Source organism: Tamandua tetradactyla, chromosome 6 (assembly GCF_023851605.1).
Source record: "Tamandua tetradactyla isolate mTamTet1 chromosome 6, mTamTet1.pri, whole genome shotgun sequence".
Classification (NCBI taxonomy): domain Eukaryota; kingdom Metazoa; phylum Chordata; class Mammalia; order Pilosa; family Myrmecophagidae; genus Tamandua; species Tamandua tetradactyla.
The window spans coordinates 76776482-76794577 of NC_135332.1; the positions used below are offsets into that span (position 1 = coordinate 76776482).

Below are 18096 nucleotides of genomic sequence, written 5' to 3' on the forward strand. Positions count from 1 at the left end.
GTGACCCTATATCATACCTTACACAAAAATTAACTCCAAATGGTTCAAAGATGCTAAACATTACAGTTGAGAACGTAAAATTCTCAGAAGAAAATGTAGGGAAAAATCTTAAAGACATTGTGATAGGAGATGGTTTCTTGGATCTTACACCCAAAGCACAAGCAATGAACAAAGAGAAAGATAAATGGGTTCTGCTCAAAATTGAATACTTCTGTGCAAAGGAGTTTGCCAAGAAAGCAAAAAAACAGTTTATTCACTGTGGGGGGGGGGGGAATATTTGTAAACCACATAAAATCACATAGAAAACGTGAGAGAATGCTCCTAATTTTCTTAATACACACCATTGTCCTGATCTCTTAATACATTATTATTAGAACAGCAACATCTTTACAAGTTGGTTTTCATTGACTTAAAATAACAATTTATAACTTTCATGTGACATCAGGAGGAGGTACTGCCAGCGAACTCCCGCCCCGCCCCCTCCACCACCTCCCCCAAGCCTCCGCGATGCCCGGGTGGCGGCCACCGTGCTCCTGGAGGCTTTCCCACCCAAAAGGCGGGCCAGCGACCTACTCCGCTAGCTGAGGGGAGGCCTCCCCGAAAGGCAGACTCACTTACCAGAGCTATGACCACCGTCCCCATCTTCAGTTCATCGTGGCCACCTCGCGAACTGCCGGACGCTACTCTTCCTGCATTCTCAAATTATCTGGGCATTGACTGAAACGCCTAGAACAATGGAACTCTCGCGATATTAGGTCTTTCTTCCAGAAGTGAAGTAAGAATGAATGTATTCCGTTGTCATGGTGACCTGCGCTCGCTCACCAATGAGGCCTGGAGAATCAAAATGGAATGTTGAGTATTGTTTTTAAAACGTCACCTGATCTCTTAATTTTAAAAAACGTTTAGAAAGTAATCATCATTTTGAAACCTTTTATTTTTGAGAGAGAGAGAGTCTGTGACAAACATTTTGTATCAGATATTTTTCTTTTAATTCTCTATATAGAGACCCACTTCTGGCTTCCCTAGAAATGTAGCTAGGATTGCAAGTTTTTTTTTTTTTTATGGATGCTCAATGAATTTTATTTGAAAATTATCTCTTACAAGAAAAAAAATTCAAAAGCGTTTTCCTATAATGCTGATATCAGGGAAATAACATTCCATTGAGAATCCATGGAGAACATGGGAAGTTTTTACATTCTGCTCTTCCCCCTGGTGGCCAGGACAAAAACAGCATTCTGTGTTTAATTAATCAGAAAGCATCCCAGATTCTTCAAATGCTCCTCAGAGGCATTGCATTGGGGGCTTTCAAGCAAGAGATATTTCCCATTTGTTTACTGGATGCCCTTTCTAAAACAAATTTCCTGGGAGGCGTAATTGACCATACATTGACCAGCATCTTCCAGGGCTGGTTATTTTTCCTTTCAGGTCATGGCTATTTATTTGAGCCTTTGATTATCACCCAGATTATTTTTGTCTCAGTCTCCAAACACCTATATTGGCTGTGAGCTTTCTCCAAAATACATCCTCTTTAAAAGGACCCCAGTCCAGTAAGCTAATCAAAACCTAAACTTCATAGGTAGTTACATCCCAATCAAAAGGCCACATCTTTTGGAGATGATCTAATCATTATTTCCCTACAGCTTTGAATAAGGACTAAAAGAAATCTTGTTCCCACAAGACTGGATCAGGATTAAAACATGGCTTTTGTGGAATACATAATGGCTCTAAGCCAGCACAGATGGAAAGGAACATCCTATGCAAATACTAATCAAAAGGGGGCTGAGTAGCTAAAATAATGTTAGATAACATAGACCATAAGTCCAAAACAGCTAAAAGGGACAAATAAAGTCATTATATATCAGCCATTGGGTCAATTAACAAGCAGAGATATAATTGACAAATATAAATATACATGCACCAAGCCATATACTATATTAAGAAATACATGTATATGTAGAATGGAATGATTTCTAAATGTTGTGTTAGTTAATTTTTTTTAATTAATTAAAAAAAACTGAAAAAAAAAGAGGATCTGAAGACCTGGTGGAGGCATAAGGAATCATCAGTTCAGACATGGTAGGGCTGACAGGCTGACTGAATTTCTGGCCTCTCTTTGACCATGAGGGGAAAAGTGGTATGTAAGTAGTCTACCTGGTAACAGGAATATATTAGTGAAGTGGATAATATTCAAGAAGAGGGTGGTGAATTGAAAACAAAAAGAAATACATGAAGAAAATATTAACCAATTTGAAGAAAGAAATAGTTCTACATTAAGAGTAGGAGTCTACAATATACCACATTCAATAATAGATATAGCATCTGCACAGATGATCAATAAAGAAACAGAAAACTTGAGGCAAATGAAATTGGAAGTAAAAAATACTGAATCACATGTAAGATTTTTATGTAAACCTGCAATCACTCTAATTGAAAAGAAATTCCTATGATGCTTTTTAATAGCAGTTTATTGATTATAAGTAGGATTGAATAATGTGACCTACCAAAGACAATTTCATTTTAACACTTTTGTCCTGTATATGGGAATGCATTTGTAAATATTTTCTTAAAATATCTAATTATGATAAGAGCAAGTTGAATATTGATGGGCCTTAATCCAATATGACTGGATATTTTAGTTATCTTGGTTGTTTAAGAAAATACAATGCCATGGGCTGGCTTACACATTTGGAGTTTATTGGCTCAAGTTTTCAAGGTCAGGAGAAGTTAAAATCACATCCAAATCAAGACCTTATCAGGATACAGCTCTTTTTTTTCTTTTCTTTTTCTTTTTTTTTACCAAAATTCATATTCTGGGGATAACTACCAATGATCCTTGGTCCTCAGTTCCTCTGCAAATGGTAAAACACCTTGTTGCTCCTTCTGACCTCTTCCATATTACCCAGATTTTTTAGAACTTCATCTTCTGCCTCTCTTGTGTAGATTTTTGCTCTCTGAATTATATTCTACTTGTAAAATGCTCGAGAAAAAATATTAAGACCCATCCCTTTTGAGTTGCATCACACCTTAGCTGAGGTAACTTCATTAACTTGTCCTACTTTCAAAAGGTTCAAACAAATTAGGATGGATTAAGTTTTTCTGGAGCATATACTCTTCTTTCTGGAATTCTGAAAGGCAGCTTCTTTCTATATGCAAAGAACATTCATTCCATCACTTTTCCAATGCCTTAAGCCATTCCATAAATGATTTTAAGTCCAAAGTCTCATTAAAATTGCCTTCAGATTTGGTCTGTCCTGGGGCATAATTCTCTTCTGTCTGTGGACCTGTGTACTCTAGAAAACAAGTTATCAGCTTCTAATATACAAAGGATGGACAGACATATAATAAAATTCCCACTCCTGTTAGGAGAAATTGGAAGGAAAATAGGGGTCTTGGGCTCCAAACATTTTTGAAACACAGTGTGGCATAATGCATTAGAATCCAAGATCTGAGATTCATTTATGACTTGATGTTTTTACCTCTGGGCCTGAACAAGTATCAGTGCCACTGCTTCCAAACCCCTGCTCAGTGGCCATTCTCTTCCCAAACACAGAGACATATACTCTACTCTCTTCAAACAGCAGTGTGGCAGCTAGTATCTGGGCAAATGCCCCACCCTATCCAAGCTCAGGCATGGTAGATAGGCTCTCTGAAGAGTCCTGGGCACAGGACCCACTATCGCTTAGAACTGGGAAAGAAGCAGCTTCCTCAACAATGTGTTGCAATGATTATCACAACCCAACACTGCACACCATAGGAAGCCACATAGTGTCCCAGACCCATGCATGTACCTGTCCTGCAACATGTCACAGCAGTGTTATGCCCTTTCTGATGTCCTACATCCTGTCCCACACTTATCCTGCAAATGCAAGACTTTGGACTACTGAAGGACAATAACTTCCAAAGTAATCCTATACAGATTTTACATACCTTCAATGCAACAGAAGATCACTAATCATATAAAGTTGCAGACAGAAATAGCCCAGCCTAATGGCCAAACAGTGGAGGAGACAAAGACTTAGGAACAACAAATCAAAGATGTTCATGTAACTCTTCTAAATAAAACCAATGGGTTGGCTAATGATATAAAGGGGATCAAGACATCACCAGAAAAGAATAAAGGATAATATGAAGGAATAAATAGAAAAATAGCAGAAATCACAGAGATTAAAGATGATGTGGACCAAATAAAAAACAGACTACAGACACAGAGAGGAATATTTGAAAAGGCAGAAAATAGAATAAGCAACTTAAAAGACAGGACAACGTATTTTTATCACAGAAAATAGCAAATGTCAAAAAGATGGAAAATTTGAACTGGATCTCATGGAAATGATGGCAAAACAATGTGCACAAATACAAGAATTTTCAGTGTCCTGATGCAGGTTGATGGTGGAGGAGGTGGCTGTGCAGGCGCACTGGTCTGAGGTTGGGGCCCTGATGTGCACTGGTCTATGGCTTGGGGCCCTTTGTGTCCTATCAGAATTATGACAGTGGGTTGGCATTGCACTTGCATGTCTTGTGGGCATATATGGCCTAGCTGTGCAGGTTAGTGCTTTCCCAGGGCTGGGGGTTTGACTGGGGGCCATGTGCATGCATGTGTCTAGGAGTGCCATAAACTCATGTACATGTGTGGAGAGCTCAGGGGTGTGGGATGAGGCTGCGCGACTGTATGGGCTGGGGGTGGGTGCAACCTGGGTACGTAGGTCAGGGCCTACAGCCTTTATGTGCTGGTGACTATCTGTAGGGGACAGGGAGGTGGAGGTAGGGCTCCAGAGGGGCAGGGCAAGACTGTACTTTTGCAGGTAGGTGGGTTGGGCTGGGGTAGGTGTGTTTGCACTTGAGGTGGGGTTATGAGGTGGGTACACAAGGGTTTGGTGGGGGCTCTTGGAGTGTGGGGAGTGGTGGCGGGTGATGAGGTTCAGGTGTGTGGGGTGTGGGGTGAGTCATGGGTCATGGGACTGTGCTGGTGAGGGTAACATGTTCAAGGACCATGGCTTGACTTACTTTCTCTTTCTGGTTTCATGATCTGTGCACTCCTGAGGGCTCCAGACTTCTGTGTTAGACTGTTTGCACCAGCCAGATGGTCTCCAGTTCTCTGCTTCTCAGTTCCTCAGCTTTTGCAACCAGGGCCACCCTATGTGGTACGGAAGACTCTGCCAGGTCACTAAGATCCTGGGATTGCTGTCTCAGTCACCCTGCCCTCCCCTTTTGGGATTTTTTTTGGATTAAACATATAATATATATCCCCTCAAGATTAGGACCAATTGAGCCATAACCACAGGAGATGGGCAAATGAGGACAATTAATTTCCTCACCCAGTTACAGGGTATGCTGGAAATCCATGTGCTTTCCCCATAGGGGTATGCCCCAGAAAACTTAAGTCATGAAAGAGTGGAAGTAATATTCTTCCCGGGGTGAAGTTGATGCCCCAAAAGGAATAGGCTTCCAAATTCATTAATCAAGAAGAGATGGGAGAGAAAGGCCTAGAGTGATCCTTTTTGGAACTTTTTTCATATGGAAACATGTGCTGAGGTGAATAATCTGCCCTTACTACCCCAGGAGATATGAAGGCAGGGGAATGACCTTAGAGGTATCCTCTCCAATCTTTTTATTTAATGGAAAAGAAAGAGGGGAAATAAATTGCCCAATGTCACTCAATGAAGTAGAAGCAAAACTAGAACCAGAGATCAATTTCCTTCAATGTCAACTCAGTAATACTTTGTAAAGTGTTCAGCAATCTGGAAAAAAAGATGAACCTGTAACTTTAAAAAAAATTCATGATTTGGGTTTAGCAAAAGTTTTAATTTTTTTAATCCTCCATCATTTGTAGTGGGGTTTTCTAATAATGACTACTTTACACACTCATGATTTACATTTAAAGGATGGATACTATTTCCTTTTTTAAAATCATTGCCCAGTTTTTCAGAGTTATAGAAATTTATTTTGCAAAGAGCTTATATTTCTATTATTTCAGAATATAATGCTTTAAGATTAATATAGATGAAACTTGGCTTGAAAAGGGAGAATGGAGGTTGCATGTCAAGGGCTAAATTCCACAGCTATGACCATTTTGATGAGCTTATTCTTACATAACCACTACTGTTTATACTTCAGTGGAAGGAGCTTAGAATAGGGAGAAAAATCCATGCAGCCTCTTGGGATAACAGCTTTAAAGAATTCACAGTGTAGTGGAGAAATTGGCTAAACTACCCTATAATTTTTATTTAATGATTTTTTTCTGCTCTAAGGGGAAAAGGCAGTGTCTCAAAAGTTCTTTGTTAGCAAAGGAGGTGGGTGTGGTGCAGTAAAAAGAATGACAAAAGAAATGCTTATTGTTGATGGTTGCTTGTTATTTCATAAATTCCTGCACACACACAAACACACACACGTGTGTGTGCAAAAATGGCAAAAGAAAGGGAGGGTCAGGAGATCGCTTTGAGATTAGGCCATAAAGCAGAAACTGGCTAAGGGAAGAAACAACTGGCGACCAGCCCCCTGGGTGACTGCATATTGCCTTTATTTCTCCTCTAATCAAAGAGCCACACGAGCAGTTGTGAAAGATGGTCTGTGCAGGAGGTAGAGCTTATGCAGTGTGACTCCATTCAGAGAAATCTTGGCGTGATTCCTAACCTCTCAGCCCCGGGGAGAATTTCTTAAATTTTATTCGTGTTCTTCACCTGGGAGAATTGATGCTTTCAGGAGACCACAAGACAGAGGCTAAACAGATATGCAGTAAAATTATCCTCCTTGGTTGGGTCAGGAGCCTGATAACTTAGTTGACACCTACATCAGTCAGAGAGCAGCAAGGGACATCTGCAGTCAAGGAGAGCTGAAGATGGTGGGACTTACAGTGGCAGATCTTCTTAACTAAAGATACAGAAGGAGACCCTCAAAACAGGGACCAGGTAATTGTTAATGAAATGACCTCAGTTTATGATTTTGCATAGTTTGCAACTTTCCCAGGCATGTGCTGCTTTTGTAAATAGAAAGCAAACACTCTAATAAGGATATGGGATCAATTTTCATGGAATACCCTAAAAAGAAACCATGTTTTGTCTGCACTTTTGAAAAGATCACAAGTAGGATTTTGTTGCTTCCTATTGAAACGGAGCTCGAAGGATATTAAGGAATGATGAGAAGGAGAGAGAAAAAGGAAGAAAAGAAAGACAGACACAGATGGGCTCAGGGGGTCTGAAGCTTGAGTTTACTTCAGACAGACTTCAGACAATTTTATTCTTAACCAGACCCTAGTTATATACCACAGGATGTCAATAGGCATGCATGCATTTCCTGAGGGAGCAAAGTTCTTATCTTTCAGTGTTCTTCATACTTAACATAACGATTTAGGGTAAATATTCTCTTCCTCCCAGACTGCTCTACGTAACAATCTCCACAGTTTACTGCCACCATCCTGAGGCCAGCTGCTCCCAACAAATTCTGTAGGTCTTGCTTTAAACCTTTGGCTCCTACAGGATTTCTTTTCTTTTTTCAAAGAGTCTATTCAGGCTGGTTAGTGAGTTTGTATATCTGGGTACATGGATAAGCAAATATTAAATTTGGTAGCATCACTTTCATTATCACTTTTGTTTTTTTTAGAAATTTGGGTTTATAAAATGTATTCCAGCTGAGTTTTAGGGTAATCAGGTTATCCTGTGGTCATCAGAATTTATGGAATTCTGGTCCGATACCCTCTACTGGATTAGATTTTAGCTCGGCAAACCATCTTATCTCTTAAGAGCTAGGTCCTAAAATTAAATTATGAATTGATGCTATCAACAGTAGAAATGCTATCTTAAGCTGGAAGGCTATAAGGCTGATTGAATTTCATTCATCACAGATGTACTTTGCTAGTGATGGCTGTGTTTGGGTGTGAGGGTGTGTTTATGTGATATAACCAGTAGGCTGGTTAGCTGAGCTGGTTAGCACACAGTGCTAATGAGAGCAGTAGGTAAAGCTTTCTAGCTCTAAAGGCCAGTTAATTGTGTTCTGTTCAGTGTGGATGGATGATGAATCAGATTTTGTATGGTGTACTCATATCCCACTGATGATCTCAATAATAGAATCAATTATATGCATGAAAAACTTAAAAGCTACTTTTTAAAAAGTTCATGAACAAAAAACCCAATAAAATTCTAATGGAGAAACCACATAACGTGCTTAAATCCCTTTTTTTCGAGATTCCACAGAGAACCTGCCATATCCACTGTCTCCTTCTTAGGCATTTCTGTGTACAGGATGATATGCCTTGTACCACTTTACTCTCAAAAATGACATTCTTAATGTCTTAATTAGACCTGAAATGAATGTCGACTCAAATGCAACCACTAGTTCAGTGGTCAGTGTCCTTGATAAGGGGCTCTGTCATGAGAGCCAGGACCCCAAATGAAGTAGAAATCTGATAAGCTCCTCTTCTTTAGGAAGTTTTAACTATCAAACACACAGAAAAGGACACAAATGTGTGAGTGATTCAGAAATGGAACTCTGCACAGAAAGAAGCTTTCAAGGTGAAGTAATAATCCAGTATATATTATGAGGTAACGGATGTTGTGAACCAGTAAAAATCATGTGGCATATTGCCAAGTAGAGAATATTTCACCAGTAGCAGCCAGAGTACAGGAGGTAGAGACAGAGACTAGCTGAATAACCATGAGGAATGAGGTATGAAGGCAGCATGCTGCTGCTTGGGGGATAAAATGATAACAACATCTTTACAGCTGTGTGGTATACTGAAGACATTTCTTTTCTCCAGTAGGGCCAACTTTGTGATTGTGGAAAGACTGTGAAAGTTGTTCTAGTCTCTTGGAAGCCTGGCTGTGCAGCTGTTTCTAATCCTTACTTCCTCCTGCATCCTTCACAATAAACCTCTATCCCTTGCAGTAATTTGAAGGTGGCTTCCTTCTTGCTACTAGTAAGGCCCTAACATGCAAATGCGATCTACATTAATAAGAATATGTCATTCCTTTGAGAATTTGTTTTGAAGCTCAGAAGCTCACTAAATTTCTACCAGTCAACATATGTCATTAGCTTTTACCCTTATTTGTGCTATTCAATAGTTTTACATTTAATCATTGAGAAAAAGCAAACGCATCAAAGCTCTAAAATAAATTCAAAACATTGTTGAAAATGTTCCATTCAAATTTGTTATGCATAATTAAGTAAAAGTCTTGCCCTGATATCTTGGGCACTAAAGAAATCATTCCTCTTGGCTTTGGGGTATTATATAACTGATAATATTATGATGGTGTCTCTGAAGGTGGTATTTGGGAAAGATTTCGTGAAGAAATACAGCATAAATTCATATTGTGCTTGGACAACCTATGTATATAAGTGCTTGAGACAGAGATTGGCCCCTAGTTTACTGATTATGACTCTATACTTCTTCATTGGAAATGTATAAGAAACCAAAGCAAGTTGTGTCAATCCATGCTCATGAGGTGAACCACAGCCTTCTTCAACTTATATAAAATGTAAAAATATATTTTAAAGGGACACATACATTATTCATAATGGAAATGGACTAAAACAAATTTGGTTCCATATGCAGAAATCCACTTTGCAAACCAGGTACATATACACTTTGATTCTGTATACATATGAAGGTTATAGTTGGGCACTAACCCCCGAATAGGAGTAGTGACACATAATAGAATGTAATGAAAAGCAATTGTTAATCATAATCATGAAATTAAAGGAGGATAAAAAATAACTTTCTAACTTGAAATGAGTTTATTTTTTACATGATAAATAAAAACTTAATACTATGATTCTAGTAGAAGTGAAGTTCCACTGACATGCAGTGTGTGTGTGTGTGTGTGTGTGTGTGTGTGTGTGTGTGTGTAAAGAGGCAGTGAGGCATGGTGCACAAAACCTGTGCTTTTAACCCAAAGCATTCATTTGCCCACATTTACCCATGGTTGATTTATCTGGAGAGGAAAAAGAGAATCACAGAAGAAACACTTGTCCATATTTTTTTCCTTCCTTCCTCCCTCCCTGCCATTTTCGATCAATGGACTCGTTGCCTGATGCACACAGAAGTTACTGCCGTGGCACCAGGATTTCAGGAAGAGAATGACTTTTACTGCGAGGCAGCCAATTAAGGAAACAGAAGGTAAAAACTCAAATCTGTCTTCCCGATTGAAAAAGGAGCAGGGCTTTTATGGAAATAGGGTAAGGGCGGTTCTGGAAGGTGGTGTGACATGATGTAGGCTTTAGGGCAGCACAGCATGCGTGGTGGGGGTTCATGTTTGCTCATACGGGGCATCTTCAGAAAACGGAAGCTTTAGGTGATGGGAGGGTAGAGGTTTTAAGAGTTGTACATCACTAGGTTATTTTAGGTTAGATTTGTCTTCTTTTTTCATGTGTAGGCAACCATAATCGGAACTTTTTAGTTTTGTCTGTCTTAAGCTGGTTGGGAAGGCAGAAGTTAAAAAAAATATGAACAGGGCGTTACTTAGAGGTGGGGTGATTTTGGGACAGTTCTAGGGCGTAACTAGGTAAAGAGGGCAGTGGTCTAAAAGGCAAGGGATATGAAGCTGGAGAGGTTTCATTTCCTTTTTTTTTTTTGCTTTCTCTTTTTCTTCTCAGTTTTGTTTTTTTTTTTTACTTATTTGGATTTCACCAAGTATCCTTTTCATAGTTTGGGACCCAAACTCAGATCCCGTATTACATTTTTAGGCAGCATGTCTCCTAAATCTCCAGTCTGGATTAGATTTTTTTGTCTTTTCTAAACCTGGCACTTCTGAAGTGTAGTGGCTAGCTATTTGTAGAACTCTTTTTTTGGAATTCAAGTTTTGCATTTTGGGCAGAAGTGATCATGATTTTGATATGCCTTAGTTCTAGTGATGTTAACTCTCATAATTTGGTTAAGGCGGTGTCTGCCAGGTCTCTCCACTCGAAAGTTACATTTTCCCTCTTTAATGAATGAGTAAGTACCTTGTGGGAAGTTCATTCGAGTTGCATGTATACCACACACCATCATACCTTTATCCACTAATTTTCACATCCATAGATGATTCTTATCTGCAACAGTGTTGGTATTTGCAATACAGTGATTTTCCTATTTCCATCTTTCTCCTATTTTTATTAATTGAACACTATTTTAAGGAAGAGTTATTCCTCTTTCACTGTTTATTTATATATATTTGCTTTTATCTTCAACTCAAACTCTCTTCTCCAGCCAAATTATCACCTCCTTTAGGCTCTGTCACTCTCCACTGGAAGCCATATGGTGGTCACTTGGCTTTCCAGAAAAATCTAACATTTTATTCTTATCTTTCATGAACTCTGATGGTTCTGGTTACCAATAATTCATTCTTGACCATCCACCGCCCTTACATAAGTCTCACTCTATCAGAATAGTCTGCTATATAATATATCCATTTAAGAGCGTGTTGCTATTATGCTTTAAAATGGATGCTTGCCTGCAAGCATCTATTCTCATGTTTTAGTAATGATTTCCATTAGGGGGTGACCTCTTCCCATTATGTGCAGTCTTACTGAGGTTGGCCTTAAAGGCTATCTGTCCTCTCCAAGCAGGGTCACTCCTCACCCTTTGACCTAGGCTACCCACACTCTTTTTTCTGGGGCTCTGAACTCTGTGGGTTGAGGCAAAGATAGAGAAATAAAACAGAACAAAAGCAGTTGGAGCTCACTCATTCTCATGGTGGTGCCCTGAGGATATTGTCCCTTAATTCATGCAAATGAGATACCTGACACTGCCCTGGTTTCTTTCATTTTTCAGAGCCTGGTTCTCAAACCTTCTTCCTTCCAAATTTTTGAGCTTTCTGAAATTCTTCCAATAAATACATTTTTGAGTACCTTAGCCACAGTAATTTTCAAAAGCTTAAGGGAAAAAACTCAAAACACCACCAATATACCGAAATAAGATAATTACAGGAAAAAATACTGTTATCCTAAGGACTTCAAGCAGAAAATGCCAAGTCTTTTGTTGCTGAACACTGGAGTTATTAGCAAGAGCGGGAGGCTGACCCTTCTTTGCAGACTTTAGCTGATTGTTGGGGGCCACAGCACATTGTAAATGCTTTTAGAGATCCATGCAGTATATGGCAGATTTGGAAAAATCACTGTTTAAAATTTAAATACCTCTGTTATCCAAAGTTCTATGCACCCATCTTCTGGATTTTATTTTGTGACTTTATTTTTCTGGTCCCTCTCAATCAGATCCCATATCCCTTTGTGTGGTAGTGGAGTTTAGCTTGCTCCTCCTCATCTTTCACACTCTGGGCCAAATCAAGTTTTGCTGGTATTCTCTCTCCATTTACTTGCCTTAGAGCTCCATACCACTTCCAAGCTATCCCTAATTACTCAGATTGTAACACTATGCTCTCTACCAAGAGTGGAATGGAAAATACAAGTCATGAGCCTTGTATTCTTTCCAATCTTAACACACCTGGAGAGAGGATGCTTTCAACAAATTCTGTGGTGACACGAGAAAGCTTTGATCACTTTTCTAGAATTCCCTGTTTACCAGAAATAAGCTGGCTTTTACACTGGGGATTTATTAGCTTACAAATTTACAGTTCTAAGGCCTTAAAAATGTCCCAATTGAGGCATCAACAGGATAATACCTTCTCTTCTCATTTGGGAAATGCAAAAATATGTGGAAATTAAACAACACACTGCTAAATTATCAATGGGTCAAAGAAGAAAGCACAAGGGAAATTAGACAATAATTTGATATAAATTTTTAAAAAAGAAACATGAGATACCAAAACTGTGGATTGCAACTGAAGCGATATCTAGAGGGAAATTTATTGCTATAAACACATATATTAAAAAAGAAGAAGTAAATCAATAACCCAAGCTTCCACCTTAAGAAAGTAGTAAAACCAGAGCAAACAAAAATGAAAAGCCCATCTTCAGACAGTTTCACTGGTGAATTCTACCAAGTATTTAAAAACAGAATTAACATCAATCCTTCACAAATTCTTCCAAAGAATAGAAGAGAAGGATATAATTTCCAACTTATTCTATGAAGTCAGTATTATCCTGATACAAAAGTAAGCCCATATGAGAAGAAAATGCATACAGACATGAAAATCCTCAAAAAAATTCTCTCAAACATGGGGGTGTGAGGGCTTGAGTTGGGTGATTATTTTCTATACTTTTTTTTTGGTATATTTGGAACAGTTATGATAAATGAACCCCCTTAAAAATTCTATCAAACTGAGTTCAGCAACATATATGAAAGATTACACAACACAAGCAAGTGGGATTTATCTCAGGCTGGTTCAACAAATGAAAATCAATGAAGGTAATACATCATAGTAATAGAATAAAGGACAAAAACCACATGGTCATCTCAGTAGATGCAGAAAAAGCATTTTACAAAACCCAATATGCTTTAATGATAAAAACACAAAACAAAACAAAACAAGAAACAATAGAAAGGAACTTAGCCTGATAAAAAGCATTTATGAAAAACCCATACCTAATACCACATTAAATATTGAAAGACTGAAAACTTTCCTATTATGATCAGGAACAAGATAAGGATTTCTTTTTTTACTGCTTTGATTCAATATTGTATTGATGCTTCTGGCCAGAGCAATTAGGCAAGAAAAATAAATACAAGGTATCCAGATTGGAAAGGAAGACACAAACCTACCTTTATTTGCAGATGTAATGATCTTATATATAGAAATTCCTAAGTAACTCACAGAAAAACTATTAGGGCTAATAAGCAACTCAGTAAGTTTGCAGGATCCAAGATCAATATTAAAAAAATCAACTGTATTTCCAAACACCAGCAATAAACTCAGAAAAAAATGAAATTAAGAAAATAATTCCATTTACAATAGCATCAAAAGCAATAAAAAACAGTTACAAATAAATGAAACAAAAGAAATTTGAAGTCTTGTACATGTGAAAGTCATAAAATATTGCTGAGAGAATTTAAAGAAGAACTAAATTAATGGAAAGCCACCCAAGTTGTCTTTACCCAAGTACTGGAAGACTTAATATTGTTAAGATGGCAATACTACCCAAACTGATCTATAGATTTGATACAATCCCTATCAACATCCCAGCTTCTTCTTTGAATAAATTGACAAGTGGATCCTAAAATTCATATGAAATTGCAAGGAACTCAGAATAGCCTGAAAAATATTGAAGAAAACAAAGTTGGAAGATACCACACTTCTCAATTTCAACTTTTGACAAAGCCACAGTAATCAAGATCGTGTGGTACTGGCATAAGGATAGACATATAAGTAGGTGGTATACAATTGAGGGCCTAGAAGTACTCTTGTATTTTTTGGCAATAGTTTTTCAAAAATGGGGGCAAGACAATTCAATGGGAGAAAGAATAGTCTTTTTAACAAATGATACTGGGGCAATTGGCTATCCACATACAAAAGTATGAAGTGGACCTTTCCCTTACATCATACACTAAAATTAGCTAAAAATGTATCAAACACCTAAATATAAAAGCTAAAACTATAAAACTCTTAGAAAATAAGCATGGGGTAAATCTTTGTGATTTCAGATAGACAATGGTTGTTTTAGATATGACACAAAACACAAACAAAAGAAAAAATAAATAAATGAAAATTTCTAAAAATTAAAAACTTTTGTGCTTCAAAGGACACTGTGATGGTTATGTTCATGTGTTAACTTGACCAGGTGATGGTGCCCTGTTTTCTGGTCAAGTAAGCACTAGCCTATCTGTTGCTGTGAGGACATTTTATGGACATAAATCATGAGCATGCTGGTTGCATCCATGGCTGATTATATCTGCAGTCAGCTAAGGGGAGTGTCTTCTCCAATGAGGAATGCTTAATCTAATCATCTCAAGGCTTTTAAGGAGAATTCCAAAGAGAGAATCTCTCTCAGCTGCAGCAGCCAGTCAGCCTCTCATGGAGAGTTGGTTGAGGATCTTCATTGAAGCTGCCAGTTCATGGCCTGCCCTTCAGATTTGGACTCTTCCCTCCCTAAGGTTGCAAGAGACACTTTTATAAATTTCATATTTATAGACACTGCCTGTTGGTTCTGTTTCCCTGAGAACCCTAACTAATAAAGGCACCATCAAGAAAGTGAATAGGCAACCCATGGAGCGGGAAAAAAATTTGCATATGTTATATCTGATAAGGGTTTAATATCCAGAATATATAATGAACTCTTACAACTCAACAACAACAAATAACCCAATTATAAATATGGCAAAGATTTTAAGTAGATGTTTCTGCAAAAAATCATACAAAAGTCAATAAGCACATGAAAGTTGTTCAATGTCATTAGTTTTTATGGACATGCAGATCAAAACTGCAATGCAATACCATTTTATACCCACTAGAATGGCTAAAATAAAAAAAGGGACAGGCAATAGCATGTAATGATGTAGTCACCTGTAGAAACAGGCTGGCAATTCCTCAAAATGCTATACATTGAGTTATCATATGATTCAGCAGTTCTTCTAGGTATATATCCAAGAGAATTGAAAACATACATCCACACAAAAACCTGTACACCAATGTTCAGGGAAGCATTACTCATAATAACTATAAAATGGAAACAATTCAAATGTCTAATAACTGAGGAGTAGATAAACAAAATACAGCATGTTCATAAAATAGAATATTATTTGGCAATAAAAAGGAATGAAACACTGATGCATGCTACAACATGGATAAGTCTTTAAAATACCATGCTATGTGAAAGAAGCCAGTTACGAAAGACAACTTGGTATATGATTTCATTTGGGTGAAATGTCCATAATAAGTTAATGAATATGGTTTTAATTGGAGGGTGATGATAATGTTCTAAAACTGATTATGGTGACAGTTTTACAACTCTGAATGTACTAAAACCATTGACATGGACACTCTAAATGGGTAAATTTTGTTATACATAAATTATATCCCAATAAAGCTGTCATTAAAAGAAAAAAATGGTACTGGGGTCATTAATACATAGGGGGAAAGATGGCTGGATAAAGAAAATATTCTACTTCAAGAACTGTCCATGCCTATCCATTCTCTCTCTCTCCCTATCTCTATCTATTTATCCTTTTACATATACCAACCTCAAAGATGTATAGAAAATGAATTCTATTCAGAGTGACATAAGCAACATTCTTCCACTTAATCAAGCTAATTCCTAATTTTTTTTCCAAAAATAATTTTTTGTATGCTATGTGGCAGGTTCACATTTCATTATTTTTCCATGTGAGTATCCCATTATTGCAGCGCCATTTGTTGAATTTTTTGTTTGTTTGTTTGCTTGTTTATTTGTTTTTTGGGAAGTGCATGGGCCAGGAATTGAACCCATGTCTCCTGCATGGCAGGTGAGAATTCTACCACTGAACTACCCTTGACCCCTAATTCCTAATTCTTTTAAGAACTAAATTAGGGACTCAAACTTCTTTTGTGTTCCTTCAGAACACTATAAACTCCATCTTTGTAATTACATATGAAATCATCACATTTTATTCAAATAAGTCATTTACTGTTCTATCATTCTCACTAGACTTAAATTCCTCAAGGAAGGAACATATGATTATATTCTGGGCACTTGGTAGGATTGAACAAATGTCTGTTCAATCTTTGAAACTCAATTTCTCACTTAGTAGATTCCCATTTTATTCTGCTTATAATCTAAGTTGTAGAAATTTAACTTTAAAAAATTGTACAAGCACTAAGAAATTCAGGAAATCTCTACCAGATAGACTCTAATTGCTCAGGAGAACCATGCCCTATCTTTGTTTTTTCCACATGATATACAGTATGTGTTCTATTTTTGTTTATTTGATGATTATTCAGAGTTGGTAAGAAGACCATCCATGATTTTGAATTTTATTACACACAGCCCAGATCTTGATTATTACATTTGAATATGGATGATTTACTTGTACTGGAAACCCTTTTTACAGAGATACAAATTTGTGTCTTCTGCTCATGCTTTTGTGACGGTATCCTTGTAGATCACATTTTCTACACTTCCCGTATTAAAATACCAGCTCTTACTCTTCCTAGCAGAATGACCTTGGATAAAATAACCTCTCTGTGTCTCAGTTTCCCCCTTGTAAAGTGGGTATGCAATAGTACTTACCTCAGGATTTGGGGGGATTTTAAATGAATTAATACACATTGATATGACTGAAACATAGTGCTTTAATTTGGTAAAGCTGCTGAAATGCAATATACCAGAAATGGGCTGGCTTTTAACAATGGAAATTTATTAGTTTACAGGCTTACAGTTCTGAGGTGACAAAAATATCCAAACCAAGGCATCAGTGATCTGGAGATTCTGGATTCCTCTGTCACTTTGCAAGGTGCATGGCGGCATCTGCTTGTTGCTTTCAGCCTCTGACTGCTCTGTCTGTGGCTACTTTCTGAGATTCTGTGTCCTATCTCAGCTTTTTCTGTGTTTCTCTGAATGTCATCCTCATAGAAGAAGCTCCAGTAAGACACTTAAGACCCTCCCCTGGGGCATGCCTCAACTGAAATAACCTAATCAAAAGGTCCCACCCATAGTAGGTCTACACCCACAGGAATGGATTAGCTGTAAGAACATGATCTTTTTTGTGGTTCATAAAACCTCCAAACCATTGCACATAGCAAGTGCTCAACAGTTGTTTGTTATATCATTGCAGTTAACAATCTTATCCAAACAGTGCTCTGTGTAAATACTGAATAGGGAACTTACCATATAAATAAATGATAAATAATGTGGCTGGGGAACTTATACCACACTGTCTCTGATCACAGAGCTTTAAACACTTTATCTCATGAAATTCCCCCAGCAACTCTAGGAGGTAGACCAGGAATGAATTATTTATTAGTATGCTCATTTTATAGAGGTGGAAACCAACCTAAGTTAACTGACAAGTAGTTCTTCAGGAATTAGGTAATTGGCTTATTTGAACTACATCCTGAAGAAAAATGAGTACTTATAAAAATCACCTGTTTTATTTTTATTAGGCAGAAGTTCTTAAACTGAGTTTGAAACTCTCATGCCCTGGTTTAAGGAGTATCAGGGTTCTGTTTGCTACATTTCCTTTTACTCATTTATACTCTTGAATCTCCAATCTTTTTTATTTTCCTTGCACCAATTCAAGAAAAGTGGTCTTTCTGCTTT

At 37.6% G+C, this 18096-nt stretch overlaps 1 protein-coding gene across 11 annotated transcripts in view; it reads left to right on the plus strand.

Moving 5' to 3' along the window:
- The first annotated feature begins 8545 nt into the window (after positions 1–8545).
- The window catches only part of LOC143686146 (uncharacterized), a 124560-nt gene continuing 115009 nt past the window's right edge, over positions 8546–18096 (plus strand). For 6 of the 11 annotated variants that reach the window (XR_013176933.1, XM_077163150.1, XM_077163151.1 and 3 more), the window contains exons 1-2: positions 8566–8658; positions 10033–10108. Coding sequence is in view for 5 of the 11 variants with exons in the window: in XM_077163150.1 (XP_077019265.1) it covers positions 8647–8658; positions 10033–10108 (88 nt within the window). In the remaining 6 variants the exon portion in view is untranslated. Of the gene's footprint in view, positions 8659–8749; positions 8909–10032; positions 10109–18096 lie in introns of all 11 variants that reach the window. The other 5 variants (XR_013176928.1, XR_013176929.1, XR_013176931.1 and 2 more) reach the window with 2 other exon arrangements.